Genomic DNA, 15,479 nt, shown 5'->3' with positions numbered 1-15,479 from the left:
GGGTTCTTTTTTTTAAAACACAATAAAAATAAAGCCCCATAAAAAAGAAGTTATAATGGTTGTTAAGTCTTGGTTTACAGTGCCCCATTTGAACTCTAAGTTCTTTAAGAAAGATATTTATTAGAGAAAAATATCCATGAGTTAAACTTAACAGGGAAAGTGAATTAATTTAATAAGTTAACAGGTTATCTGCATTGAACAATCCCTAGTTGTTAGAGAGGTCACTGATGAGAAGGTTGCGAGGTTTCCTGCTGCTGGTTTCCTGAGCAACCATCTGTAATCTATGGGGAAGCAAGTGTTCAATGTCCCTGTAGCGCCACAACAGGGGAAATGAAGTATTACACAGTGAACATTAAAATAAATGTCAGAATACATAGATTTTCTGAGCTCTCCAGAGAGATAGATGCTCTCGATAACCGCTCTCCACTATAGATAATGAAGGAGCTTCATGAATGAGTGACCCTCAGAAATTCATAAAAGGATAAAGGAAAATTAATCTTATTTATTGAATAACAGATTTATTGTAGTTCATACTGAGGGAGATGAGCAGTCATAATATTGTTTTTGACTAAAGTTCTATGAATCAAACTACCTTGATGTCACGGGTGTGTCACAGATGACAGTCATGTGGTTTCTGGCAATAGAAAGTCACAGCGTTTGGCTGCGCAAAATGCTCCCTGACTGTCCATAGTTCCTTCTGTTAGTAATCATTGTAATAGGTAGCTTTCCTGCTGGACTCATTTCTCCCCTTTTGGACCCAGCAGGAGCTCGACTTCCACCCAGCTGCTAATATCAGTATTCTATTGATGCTTAAATACTCCCTTCTTCCCTAGACTGGTGCTGGTGATATTATTCAATTCATTCTAGCTCTGGTTGCAAGCAGATGGCTTGCTCTCATCTGTAGTATCATTGCTGAAGATTTGCTGAACTCCTGCCTGAGTCATCTGTGGATAAGTGGTTCATGCACTTTCCCCTGTGTGTCCCCCTTATGTCTTTCTTTAGCGTTTAGTTTGGTTGACAAAGAGCTCATCCCACCCGTTCCCTATTTAGGGTCCAGCACTAGGGATATCTAGGGTCAGGTATCCGGCTTGGCGCATAGGTGCGGACCCTATCTAGGGTGGTGAGGGACCCCAAGGACTAGCAGTAGTTTTGGTCAGGGGTCACCATCTTCCCCTTCTCTAGACGCAGGGGTCCCCTTCCCTTACCTTTCGCCATTTGGTTGGCACTTTCCCGTACCTAGTGTGACACTCGGATAGTGTGTTTTTAGTGGTACAATACTAAAAAGAGAAGAATATTATCTTGGTCTAGGATTTGCTTCTGATTCCTTACTTGGACGGTTGAGCCATACAAGAAACATAAGCCAAGTAATACAGGTCATGAGCTCATTGTCAATTCTGGTAAAGTCCACCCATGACCCCAGTGTGTATGTGTATGGTAAATTGAAGGAATGACTGTTAGCCATCTTGAAATCAAGAATTGAAATCTGTTTTTCCACTTTATAGTATAAATAATATAAATAAATAAATAAATGAAGTAAAAGGATATAATAAAAAAAAAAGAGAGAGCTAAGCTGCAGTACCCAAGAATGGCCACTACACGATGTTATGAGCTATGGTTTTACTTTGGGACTTGGCGCAGCTGATCATTGGAGGTGCCGGGTGTCAGATACTGTGTTTCCCTGATAATAAGTCAGGGTGTTATACTATTTTGTGCTCCACAACATCCTTTAGTGCTTATATTCAGGGGACATCTTATATTTTCCCATGAACAACAATCCACATGTATTCTTTAACAAATAAATCAACATTTATTCAAATATAATCCTGTCATCACATTCTGGAACATCAACATTTTGTGTTCCTCCTATTACTGGATCAGATGCACATTTTCTTATCTGATCTGCTGTTTTCCTGGCACAGAACCAGCCCTATAGTGGTGGCTACATACCACATTTACAAAGGGTTAAATTACCTGTTTATATTTATCTTCTATGTAATGCTAAGTTTATCCCCAAAAGAAATCAGACACCCCCTAAAAGAATCACACTTACCAGACCCCAAACAATTAGAGTTGGGAAGTGAATGGGCTCTCATGTACAAATCTGAGTCGCTGTCAGGTCCCCCTGCGTTCTACATTGGCTCCCCCTGGTGATTGGTAGCAGTATCACTCACACGGAGAGATACTGGAACCCGATCTGTTTGTGAGGCTGGAACAGTGAGGAACCCGACAGCGATGCAGATCTCTGTGTAAGAGCCCATCCACCATCGGCACTTGCCAACTTTAATGGTTTTGGGTCTGGTGAGTGTAATTATTTTTGTCTTACTGGGGAGGGTGGGTGTCTGCTTTCTTCTGTGGGTGTCTGCTTTCTTTTGTGGGTGTCTGCTTTCTTCTGTGGGTGTCTGCTTTCTTCTGTGGGTGTCTGCTTTCTTCTGTGGGTGTCTGCTTTCTTTTGTGGGTGTCTGCTTTCTTCTGTGGGTGTCTGCTTTCTTTTGTGGGTGTCTGCTTTCTTCTGTGGGTGTCTGCTTTCTTCTGTGGGTGTCTGCTTTCTTCTGTGGGTGTCTGCTTTCTTTTGTGGGTGTCTGCTTTCTTCTGTGGGTGTCTGCTTTCTTCTGTGGGTGTCTGCTTTCTTCTGTGGGTGTCTGCTTTCTTCTGTGGGTGTCTGCTTTCTTCTGTGGGTGTCTGCTTTCTTCTGTGGGTGTCTGCTTTCTTTTGTGGGTGTCTGCTTTCTTCTGTGGGTGTCTGCTTTCTTCTGTGGGTGTCTGCTTTCTTCTGTGGGTGTCTGCTTTCTTCTTTGGGTGTCTGCTTTCTTCTGTTGGGTGTCTGCTTTCTTCTGTGGGTGTCTGCTTTCTTCTGTGGGTGTCTGCTTTCTTTTGTGGGTGTCTGCTTTCTTCTGTGGGTGTCTGCTTTCTTCTGTGGGTGTCTGCTTTCTTCTGTGCGTGTCTGCTTTCTTTTGTGGGTGTCTGCTTTCTTCTGTGGGTGTCTGCTTTCTTCTGTGGGTGTCTGCTTTCTTCTGTGGGTGTCTGCTTTCTTCTGTGGGTGTCTGCTTTCTTCTGTGGGTGTCTGCTTTCTTCTGTGGGTATCTGCTTTCTTTTGTGGGTGTCTGCTTTCTTCTGTGGGTGTCTGCTTTCTTCTGTGGGTGTCTGCTTTCTTCTGTGGGTGTCTGCTTTCTTCTGTGGGTGTCTGCTTTCTTCTGTGGGTGTCTGCTTTCTTTTGTGGGTGTCTGCTTTCTTCTGTGGGTGTCTGCTTTCTTCTGTGGGTGTCTGCTTTCTTTTGTGGGTGTCTGCTTTCTTCTGTGGGTGTCTGCTTTCTTCTGTGGGTGTCTGCTTTCTTTTGTGGGTGTCTGCTTTCTTCTGTGGGTGTCTGCTTTCTTTGATGAAGAGTCCTGCTGTATTCTTTACCTTTTTTAGCTGCTTGGACACTTTCTTGTGGAACCAGAACTAGGGCTTATTTTTGGAGTAGGATTTATATTTAAACCATACTTCAAAAAGCCTAAAAAATCATACCAGGGCTTATTTTCGGGGTAGGTCTTATTTTTGGGTATATCCGATATTGACGACCTATTCCAAAGATAGCTCATTTAGATCAAAGGCCTAGTCAACCCCCTTTAAGGATTGTACTTTTTTCTTGCAGATTTTGCCTTTATATACAGTATATATTCATACTGACTTCTTTTACAGATCTTGGGAACTTCAGTGGCCGTGTGAGAAGTGCCGTCTCTGTAAGGGAAGGACAAGGAGTGGTTCTTATGTGTTCTCCCCCGCATCACTCACCAGGTAATATGCATGTCATGGTTCTTTCCTATTCGCTATATAATTGTTGTAATTTCTTCAGGCCCAGAAGGCCACAGGACATAACATTCCTATATTTTCAAAGCTTTTAGTTGCTTTTCATATGTTTAAGTCCTGAAATAAACCTGTATTGCTCCAATAGATTGTGTTAGAAATAACTTGGTTGGAAGAAAATGGATACTTTAAGTATAGTTCTGTGCTACAGTAATTGTACGCCTTCTAGAAGGTTCTAAAATGAAATTTTTTATTTGGAAACTATATCTTTTTTTATGGCGAAATGTGGCCAAATAATGTATAATGCGGAGGTGATCATACAGGTTGCATACAATAGTTTGGAAGATCCCATTCTTTGATCATCGGGAATATTAATATACTGTCATTTTATTGGGCTGTGTTCACATTTATAGTCAGTGTTGCCAGTTCCACCAGTTTTGACGATAACTGGACCCACCCCATGTTAATGGGGACTGTAATGTGCAAAGTTGGCAGAATGTCTCAGACTTAACGAGATCTTAAATATACAAAAAGTTTTCAAAGCATTTGTCAAAAAACTCAAGTTTAAATGAATCTGTCTTTTGGTTTTTGCTATCCCGTCTAAGAGGAGCATAGCCCTGATTCCAGCAATGTGTCACTTTCTGGGCTGCTTGCTGAAGTTTTGATAAAGTCACTCTTTATCTGTTGCAGATCTACCTGTTCTCTGAGTTTTGAGCTGACACCATTGATTGGTAGCTTTCTGCCTATGCACAGTGTACACAGAACACTGCCAATCAATGGTGGAGTTGGGTTATACAGAGCTCATGAATACAGAGGATGACATGGCACCAGGTCTAGTGATAATCTCCTGTTAATAAAACTGTGCAGCATCGTAAGTGACACATCATTGGAATCAGGGATTATGCCCATATATTATTCTGCTCTCAGATTAGGTGGCAAAAACCTGGTTCACAGATTCCTTTTAAAGAGGACGAACCACCAGGATTTTCCTATATAAACTAAAGCCAGTGCTATACTGGTGCTATCATGCTGATTCTATACATACCTTTAGTTGTGAGATCGGATGTATACTTTCTGAAATACAGGCAAGTAAAGTTTGTGAAATGCACTGTTATATGATCGATAGCAGCTACAGAATATCTAATAGGTGGGGTGGGTGTTGCTAGTCATTCCGCCCCTGTCTACTGCCTGTCCTTCTTCCCTCTGTAATAACAGTAATAGGGAGAGGAAGGATAGGCAGGCAGACAGGGGCGGGAATAACTAGCAAAACCCACCCCACCTATTAGATATTCTGCAGCACCTATCAATCAAATAATAGTGCATTTATGTGACTTTACTTGCCTATTTTTCAGCAACTATACATCCGATCTCTCAACTAAAGGTATGTATAGAATCAGCATGATAGCGCCAGTATAGCACTGGCTTTAGTTTATATAGCAAAATCCTGGTGGTTGGTTGTCTTTAAGCTGCTCATAGAAATCAAGCTCTGTTATTACATTGTGTGAGATAATCATAGCCAATAAAGGGGTTTTGTCAAGTTTGAAAGTTATCCTCTATACGTGGGACGTGGGATAACTTCCCGATTGCTGGCGGTATGCTGTTTGACACCCAGTGATCCTGAGAAATGGGGCTATGAATAGTTAAGTGTGAATGGACCTAATGTTGATCTTGCACACTTTGCACTTTCCGGCGGTAAAATTAAGGAGTGGAATGGTGGATTATTCAAAGTCTCGATTCTCAGGAACGTTTTGGGCACCAACGATTGTGAAGTTATCTTCTATGCCACTGAGAGGAAATGTTTCAAACTTGAGAATAACCATTTTATTGGAAACTCGATGACGATAGATTACTCTGAGGGTTCATGTTTAGAGAAAGGATATAAGAACTGGAACCCATGTTGACTTGCTCCATAATTCTTCTCCATGTGTAGTGTGTTACTGCACAGGAGTCCATCATAATGAGCAAAGAAAGCAATAAGGTAGGAAGATCTACAAATGAAGGTGTAAAAATAATAAAAATACTATTGAGAGTCGTGCAACCTGTGCAAACCAGTGGGGCCCAAGAGTCGTGCAACCTGTGGGGCCCAAGAGGTAAGAGGGGCCACATCCACCTCCAAAGCATAAGGAATCTGGCATTTTTATGAGTTCTTTGGCTGCAAAGGGACCATACATTGTTCTTGCACAGGGGCCCTTTTCTGTCTGTGTCCACCAGTGGTCGTCCATATTTATAAATAAAACTAGAAGGTGGCCCGATTCTACGCATCGGGTATTCTAGAATTTACGTATTGTGTAGTTCATGTATGATTTTTGTTATATATATATAATGTTGTTGTGTGTAGTTACCAAGTGTTTGTGTAGGGGCTGTACATGTTCTGGGTGTTGTCTGGGTGTGGCGGGGGGGAGAGCGGTGTTGTATGTGTGTTGCGTGTGTTGCGTTGTTTGTGGAGCGCTGTGTGTCTGTAGCGTTGTGTGTGTGTTGCGCGGTTTGTGTGTGTGTGGTGTGTTTTGGGGGGAGGTATGTTTTGTGCAATGTGTGTGTTGTGCGGTATGTGCGTATATTTGTGTGTGCCGCGGTGTTTGTGTGTTGGGTGTTGTGTGTGTGCAGCGTTGTCTGTGTGTGTGGGTGTCTGTGTAGGGCAGTTGTTTGTGGTTCCCAGTGTGTGTGTGTGTGTGTGTGTGGTGTGTGGTGTGTTGTGCAGTGCGCGTGCGTGTGTGTGTGTGTGTGTGTTGGGGGGAGGTGCGCACTCCCAAACGTGTTCCATCCCCCATGCAGCGCACTCCCCATCGTGCTCCATCCCGCATGCAGCGCACTCCCCATCGTGCGCCATCCCCTATGCTGCGCACCCCCCATCGTGCTCCATCTCCCATGCTGCGCACTCCCAAACGTGCTCCATCCGCCATGCTGCGCACTCCCAAACGTGCTCCATCCGCCATGCTGCGCACTCCCAAACGTGCTCCATCCGCCATGCTGCGCACTCCCAAACGTGCTCCATCCGCCATACTCCGCACTCCCCATCGTGCTCCATCCCCCATGCAGCGCACTCCCTATCGTGCTCCATCCCCTATGCTGCGCACCCCCCATCGTGCTCCATCTCCCATGCTGCGCACTCCCAAACGTGCTCCACCCGCCATGCTGCACACTCCCAAACGTGCTCCATCCCCCATGCTGTGAACTCCCCATCGTGCTCCATCCCCGATGCTGCGCACCCCCCCATCATGCTCCATCCCCGATGCTGCGCACCCCCCCATCGTGCTCCATCCCCCATGCTGCACCAGCATCAGCCTCTCTGCCCCCAGCATCAGCCTCTCTGCCCCCAGCATCAGCTTCTCTGCCCCCAGCATCAGCTTCTCTCCTCCCAGCATCAGCCTCTCTCCTCCCAGCATCAGCCTCTCTCATCCTAGCATCAGCCTCTCTCCTCCCAGCATCAGCCTCTCTCTTCCCAGCCTTCCCCAGCATCAGCCTCTCTCCTCCCAGCCTCCCTCCTCCCACCCTCCCCCAGCATCAGCCTCCCTCTACCAGCCTCCCCCAGCATCAGCCTCCCCCAGCATCAGCCTCTCTTCTCTCAGCCTACCTCTCCCAGCCTCCCTCCTCCCAGCCTCCCTCAGCATCAGCCTCCCTCTCCCAGCCTCCCCAAGCATCAGCCTCCACCAGCATCAGACTCTCTCCTTCCAGCCTCCCCCAGCATCAGCCTCCGCCAGCATCAGCCTCTCTCCTTCCAGCCTCCTCCAGCATCAGCCTCCCTCTCCCAGCCTTCCCCAGGATCAGCCTCTCTCCTCCCAGCCTCCGTCCTCCCAGCCTTCCCCAGCATCAGCTTTCCCCTCCCAGCCTCCCTCAGCATCAGCCTTCCCCAGCATCAGCCTCTCTCCTCCCAGCCTCAGCCTCTCTCCTTCCAGCCTCCCCCAGCATCAGCCTCTCTCCTTCCAGCCTCCCTCAGCATCAGCCTCCCTTTCCCAGCCTTCCCCAGGATCAGCCTCTCTCCTCCCAGCCTCCTTCCTCCCAGCCTCCCCCTCCCAGCCTCCCTCAGCATCAGCCTTCCGCTCCCAGTCTCCCCCAGCATCAGCCTCCCCAAGCATCAGCCTCCACCAGCATCAGCCTCTCTCCTTCCAGCCTCCCCCATGATCAGCCTCTCTGCTCCCAGCCTCCTCCAGCACGCCGTGCTCCTCTGCCGACACTCACACACCCGATCGCATCCACTCACACACACCCGATCGCATCCACTCACACACACCCGATCGCATACACTCACACACACCCGATCGCATAAACTCACACACACAGACACTGACAATATCGCACATACGCGCTCACAGTCACAACATCCGGGAGATATCACATGCTTCTGGCCATGTGATCCTCCTGCAGGTCCTGGAAGCTCACAGCACAGTATCGAGGCCGAGAAGCAAGCGATATCGCCGGATGCTGTGAGTGTGTGGATGCGATGTGTGTGTGAGGTGTGTGTGAGGTGTGTGTGAGGTGTGTGTGAGGTGTGTGTGAGAGTGAGTGCGATCTGATGTGAGTGATGATCTGATGATGCGTGTGTGTGTGCTGTTATGTTTGTGCGTGTGGAAGTCCCGCCGCTGCAGGACCTTGATTTACTGGTAACTATTAGTGATGAGCGAGCATGCTTGTAACTACTCGGTACTCGCACGAGTATCGCTGTACTCAGGCTGCTCGGCGGGGACCGAGTAATCTCGCGATACTCGTGCTGTACTCGTGGTCTTCATTTCTGCATGTTGGCGCTCTTTTGAGAGCCAGCCCTCATGCAGGGATTGGCTGGCAGACCACTGCAATGCCACAGCCCTGTTAGTTGTGGAATTGCAGTGATTGGCCGGCCTGCACAGCGTGACCGAGCCTTTATATCGGCCGGCGCGCTGTGCTCTGCTCACAGCTATCCAGACAGTGAGTGCAGGGAGAGTGTCGCTGATTCAGGGAAAGCTTTGCGGCCCTTTATAGCTTTTTCAGTTGCAGGGCTGCAAACAGTGTGACCAAAAGTCCTTCTCAGGACTATTCTAGTTGTATACAGGCAGGCAGGGTATAGCCAGGTCGGAGTACAGTAGCAGAGTCCTTCTCAGGACTATTGTTGCTATATACAGGCAGGGTATAGCCAGGTCTGAATACAGGCTAGTGACCAAAAGAGTCCTTGTCAGGACTATTGTACCAGTATACAGGCAGGCAGGCAGGCAGGGTAGTGGTGACCGTATACCAGCCTTCATCATATCTGGGGCTGGTGTACACAGTGTAAAACAGTCCAGATAGTGTCTGACTTGTCTGTAATTGTCGCTCCCCAAAAAAACCTGTTAGGTTCTTATTGCGTCCGTGCTTGGTTTTTAAAACCGCACGTGTGTGCCTGTTGGTGGCAGCGTACAGGTGCACTTGTGTGCAATTTCCAGAAACTTTGATATAACGCACAAGTAGTGAATATACACGTCAGCAGTGCACAGCATTGCAAAATGCGCAAGGGCATTGGCAAGGAACAAGGAAGTGGACGTGATGGTGGTGCAGGCAGAGGCCGAGGTCGTGGGCAAGCTCTAATTTCGCCACAACAAAGGGCCACATCTAGTCGCTCGCACGTCCTGTCCCAAATTCTTGGGGACCGCAGCAGTACACCGCTCTTGAACCAAGACCAGTGTCAACAGGTTGTTAGTTGGATAGCAGATAATGCTTCCAGTCAGATTGGCACCACCACAAACACTCTGTCTTCCACACGGTCAAGTGTCAGTAGCCGTGATACTGCACCGCACATTTCTGAACCTGATCCTCCTTCCTACCACCAGGCTGAGTACACGTCCTCCTCGGACATTAATGATCCCACACTTGGACACTCGGAAGAGCTGTTCACGTTTCCATTCACACATTCTGGCCTCTCGCCAGCTCATATTGAAGTGGGTCATGAGGAGATCGTCTGTACAGATGGCCAAATATTTGAGCAGCCACGTTCTCACGAAGTTGGCAACGTGTCTGTGGTGGACGATGATGAGACACAATTGTCAGGAAGTCAGGAGGAGGAGCAGGGTGCGGAAGAGGAAGACGACGTGGTGGATGATCCAGTAACTGACCCAACCTGGCAGGAGGATATGCAGAGCGAGGACAGCAGTGCACAGGGGGAGGGAGGCGTAGCATCACAACAGGCAGTAAGAAGCAGGGTGGTGACCCCAGGCAGAAGTCAGGCAACCGTTCCCCGGAACAACACGACGACACAAGGTGCCTGTACAAATGTTAGGTCTTCCCGAGTCTGGCAGTTTTTTAAGTTGGATCCAGATGATTCAAAAAAGGCCATTTGCAACACCTGCCGTGCCAGCATCAGCAGGGGTACCAAAACTAGCAGCCTGACCACCACCAGCATGATCAGGCACATGTCAGCCAAGCACCCGACTTTGTGGGAAGTACAACAGAGTCGAGGAGCAGTGCTTGCTGATGTCACTGCTACGTCTTCGCTGGTTGTGCATGCGAGCCAATCCCCTGTCCATGCTGCCTGCGAACAAGCCTCCTCCACTCCTGCACCTGCAGTTGCCTACGCAGAAAGAACACCATCATCAAGCACGTCCTTGTCCCAGCGCAGCGTTCAGTTATCCATTCAGCAAACCTTTGAACGCAGGCGCAAATACACTGCCAACACCCCACATGCCACAGTTCTAAATGCTAACATTTCGCGACTGCTTGCGCTGGAAATGTTGCCTTTTAGGCTGGTGGAGACAGAAGCATTCCGTGACCTGATGGCGGCAGCTGTCCCACGTTACTCGGTCCCCAGCCGCCACTATTTCTCCCGGTGTGCCGTCCCCACGTTGCATAACCACGTGTCACAAAACATCACACGTGCCCTAAACAACGCTGTTTCACCCAAGGTCCACCTAACCACAGACACGTGGACAAGTGCTTGTGGGCAAGGCCGCTACATCTCGTTGACGGCACACTGGGTTAATATTGTGGAAGCTGGGACCCAGTCTGAGCGAGGGACGGAACACGTCCTTCCCACACCAAGGTTTGCAGGCCCTACCTCAGTCAGTGTTTCACCCACACTCTACAGCTCCGGAATGTCATGCTCTTCAGCCTCCTCCTCCTCCTGCGCATCCTCATCCACTGTACCCTCCACACCAGTCACAAGCTGGAAGCACTGCAGCACTGCCTCGGCGAAGCGGCAACAGGCTGTGCTGAAGCTAATCTGCATAGGTGACAAACCCCACAAAGCAGAAGAGCTGTGGACAGCTCTGAAACAGCAGGCAGATCACTGGCTCACACCTCTGAACCTAAAGCCAGGAAAGGTCGTGTGTGACAATGGCCGTAACCTGGTGGCGGCTTTGAGGCGAGGCCAGCTGACACATGTTCCATGCGTAGCCCATGTGCTCAACCTCGTGGTTCAGCGGTTTCTAAAGTCATACCCAGAGCTGTCTGATCTGCTGGTAAAAGTTCGCCGCCTGTCTGCACATTTTCGAAAGTCACCTACTGCTTCAGCCGGCCTTGCCGGCTTTCAGCGCCGTTTGCATCTTCCGGCTCACAGACTGGTGTGTGATGTCCCCACGCGTTGGAATTCAACTCTGCACATGTTGGTCAGGATATGTGAGCAGAAGAGGGCAGTTGTTGAGTACCTGCATCACCTAAGCCGTCGGGAAATGGGTCAAACTCCACACATAACACCTGAGGAGTGGAGATGGATGTCAGACCTATGTACCATCCTCCAAAACTTTGAGGACTCCACCAAGATGGTGAGTGGTGATGACGCCATTATTAGCGTCACCATACCGCTACTCTGCCTTCTAAAACGGTCTCTGCTGAAAAACAAACATGATGCATTGCAGGCGGAGCGCGATGAGTTGCAGCAAGAAACAGTAGTGGGTGTGGGTGATAACACACAGCCCAGCCTCGTCTCATCACAACGTGCAGTGGAGGACTATGACGAGGAGGAGGATGAAGACATGGAGCAACTCTCCGGCCAAATTGAGGATATGACATGCACACCAGTCATATCCTCGGTTCAGCGTGGCTGGCCAGAGGACAGGGTAGATGAGGAGGAGGAGGAGGAGGAGGAGGAGGACAGCATGTTCAGTCATCTTGTTGGTCAGGCTACTGAAGTCCTGGCTGTTAAGAGTCTGGCGCACATGGCTGACTTTATGGTAAGCTGCCTGTCTCGTGACCCTCGCGTTAAGAACATCTTGGCCGACAATCATTACTGGTTGGTAACACTGTTAGACCCACGCTACAAGGAGAACTTTTTGTCTCTTATTCCCGTGGAGGAGAGGTCAACCAAAATGCAGCAGTTCCGGAAGGCCATAGTCACGGAAGTAGGCAAAGCATTCCCCTCACAAAACGCTAGCGGCATAGGTCATGAATCAGTGGACAACCGAGGCGTACAGCCGAGAGAGGCACAAGTCCAATCCGCCAGAGGTAGGGGAACAGTCTTTAAGATGTGGGACAGTTTTCTCAGCCCCTCACGTACCACAGCCCCTGAGGTGCGGGGTAGTGCCACAAGAAATCCTAAGTTTGCCCAGATGCTGAAGGAGTACCTTGCAGATCGAACAACTGTACTCCGACATTCCTCTGTGCCTTACAATTATTGGGTATCCAAGCTGGACACGTGGCATGAATTGGCTCTCTACGCCTTGGAAGTCCTGGCCTGCCCTGCTGCTAGCGTTTTGTCAGAGCGTGTTTTTAGTGCCGCAGGTGGAATCATTACAGATAAACGCACCCGCCTGTCAACTGAAAATGCTGACAGGCTGACTCTGATCAAGATGAACAAGGGTTGGATTGGGCCAGACTTCACCACACCACCAGCAAATGAGAGCGGAATTTAAAGTTTGCCATGTACCTCCAGTCACCCATGGGTACACACTTCTGGACTTTGGATAATCGCTGGACTGCTCCTCCTTCTCCTCATGCGCCACCATGATGATGACCGTTACAAATTGCAATACTTAGGCCTTTGTTTCAGGTATACCCCCAGTGGTAAATTTTTTCGCCCATTCTTTGCAGAATGGACATTACAACGACAGGAGACCCGCTCCTTTGCAATGGGAACAATGTTTTGAGGCCCTCATGCACGTCTCTACCCAGGGACAACGTGGAGCCTCCCAATTTTTGGCTGCCCTGCCTAAGGGCTATACTATAATACACCCACTTCCTGACAATGGACACTTAATGTTTTGAGGCCCTCATGCACGTCTCTACCCAGGGACAACGTGGAGCCTCCCAATTTTTGGCTGCCCTGCCTAAGGGCTATACTATAATACACCCACTTCCTGACAATGGACACTTAATGTTTTGAGGCCCTCATGCACGTCTCTACCCAGGGACAACGTGGAGCCTCCCAATTTTTGGCTGCCCTGCCTAAGGGCTATACTATAATACACCCACTTCCTGACAATGGACACTTAATGTTTTGAGGCCCTCATGCACGTCTCTACCCAGGGACAACGTGGAGCCTCCCAATTTTTGGCTGCCCTGCCTAAGGGCTATACTATAATACACCCACTTCCTGACAATGGACACTTAATGTTTTGAGGCCCTCATGCACGTCTCTACCCAGGGACAACGTGGAGCCTCCCAATTTTTGGCTGCCCTGCCTAAGGGCTATACTATAATACACCCACTTCCTTACAATGGGCACTTCAGGTTTACAGGCCCTCATGCACGTCTGTATGCAGGGGCATTGGTGAACCTCACAATTTTGGACTGCCCTGGCAAAGGAAAATACTACAAAGACTCAGTCACTTCCTCAAAATGGGCACATTAGACTCAAGAGGCCTTCATGTACGTCTCTTCTCAGGGACATCGGAGTGCCACACAATGTTTTCACGTAAAATCTTTCATGTATTAATCTCAAAAAGTAACATACACCAGCTCTATCTCACTATTGGGTATGTGCCCTTAACATTTCTGCCATGAAAATTCATTTTGGGGTCATTTTGGAAGGTTTTCTGGTGAGTCCGTAAAAATGGCGTGAAACGCGGACAAAATTGTTCACAGCTGTGACTTTTGAGTGATAAATGCTTCAAGGGGTCTTCCCCATGCTGTTGCCATGTCATTTGAGCACTCTTCTGAGACTTTTGTGACATTTTTAGGGTTTCTACATGCTGCCGGGGGGTCATTTCACAAAAATACTCGGGTCTCCCATAGGATAACATTGGGCTCGTTGCTCGGCCCGAGTACACGAGTATCTTGGGAGGCTCGGCCCGAGCTTCGAGCACCCGAGCTTTTTAGTACTCGCTCATCACTAGTAACTATGCAAGCATGGTTACCAGCGCAACACGTCCCCCGCTCGCACGGGAGCCCACACCAGCATACGGCGGCGTACGCTGATGTGGGCTCCCGTTGGTGAGGGGGGAAAGGGGGGGGGAGTACAGTACTCACCTGGGATTCGTGGCTCCGTGATCGTGTCAGTTTGGGCAATGCGGGGGGGGGGGGGCGAGAGCTAACGTCTATTGCGTGAGGGGGGCGGGGCGTGGCGTGGGCGAGTTGCCAATGCCTGCAGGGTGCCGGGGCGAGAGGCCAATCTGTGGAGGGGGCAGAGCCTGGGCGAGCGGCTGGCCAATCCGTGTGGGGGCGCAGCCGGGGCGAGAGGCCAATCCGTGTGGGGGGGCGGGGCCATGGCGAACCCAGCGGCCAATCAGCTTTGTGTCACCGTAAGGACATGTCACGGTGACACAATGTCACAATGACACAATTTTGGAGCATGACAGACAGACAGACAGAATAAGGCAATTATATATATAGATATCAAGGTTCCAGGATGGAAGATTTAATAGATTTAAGGCCCTGTTACACGCAACGACATCGCTAACGAGATGTCGCTGGGGTCACGGAATTCGTGACGCACATCCGGTGTCGTTAGCGACGTCGTTGTGTGTGACACCTACCAGCGACCGCTAAAAATCCAAAAAACGGGAAAGATCGTTGATTGTTGACACGTCGTTCCTTTCCCAAATATCACTGCTCGTTTGGGACGCAGGTTGTTTGTCGTTCCTAAGGCATCACACATCGCTACGTGTGACACCCCGGAAACGACGAACAACAGCTTACCTGCGTCCTCCAGCAACGAGGGGGGAGTGACGTTAATGCGGCTGCTCTCCGCCCCTCCGCTTCTATTGGTGGCCCGCTGTGTGACATCACTGTGATGCTGCACAAACCGCCCCCTTAAAAAAGAGTTTCTTCGCCGGCCACAGCGGCGTCGTTAGGAAGGTATGTGCGTGTGATGGGGACTAGCAATATTGTTCGCCACGGGTAGCGATTTGCCCATGACGCACGCACGACGGGGGCGGGTGTGATCGCTAGAGAGATCGCTAGCAATGTCACAGCGTGTAAAGCGGCCTTCAGGCCTAAGCCACACGGCATGAAAATCGGAGCGAGTGGAGTGTGATAAACATCGCATTCCACTCAGACCAATATTAGCCTGTGTGTCAGCACCCATGAGCGATTATTTTCTTGGCTCCAATCGGACCGAGAAAACAATCGCAGCATGCTGCGACTGTAATGCGAGACTCTTTCTCTCACACCCATTCAAGTCTATGGGGTGAGAGAAAGATCGCACTGCACTCTCATTACACCGATGTACCATGAGTGCAGGGTGAGAATGGCAGTAGCCAGCAATGGACGAGAGAAAGAGATAAATCCCTCCCTCTCCTCCTCAGTGCTGGCCCGTCCCCCGCAGCTGTGGTCTGATCGCACGATCGGACCTCAATCGCAGTGACACTCGCATGACACTCGGCT

At 49.3% G+C, this 15,479-nt stretch overlaps 1 protein-coding gene across 2 annotated transcripts in view; it reads left to right on the top strand.

Moving 5' to 3' along the window:
- Positions 1–15,479, top strand: part of CNTN5 (contactin 5) — a 2,293,676-nt gene that overhangs the window by 1,569,400 nt on the left and 708,797 nt on the right. For both annotated transcript variants that reach the window (XM_075337481.1, XM_075337482.1), the window contains one exon: positions 3,678–3,773. In XM_075337481.1, the coding sequence (XP_075193596.1) occupies positions 3,678–3,773 (96 nt within the window). The remainder of the gene's footprint in view (positions 1–3,677; positions 3,774–15,479) is intronic.

The sequence above is a fragment of the Anomaloglossus baeobatrachus genome, chromosome 2 (genome assembly GCF_048569485.1).
Source record: "Anomaloglossus baeobatrachus isolate aAnoBae1 chromosome 2, aAnoBae1.hap1, whole genome shotgun sequence".
Taxonomy (NCBI): domain Eukaryota; kingdom Metazoa; phylum Chordata; class Amphibia; order Anura; family Aromobatidae; genus Anomaloglossus; species Anomaloglossus baeobatrachus.
Note: the sequence above shows the minus strand (reverse complement) of the source record. Positions and strands in the feature narration are given on the sequence as shown.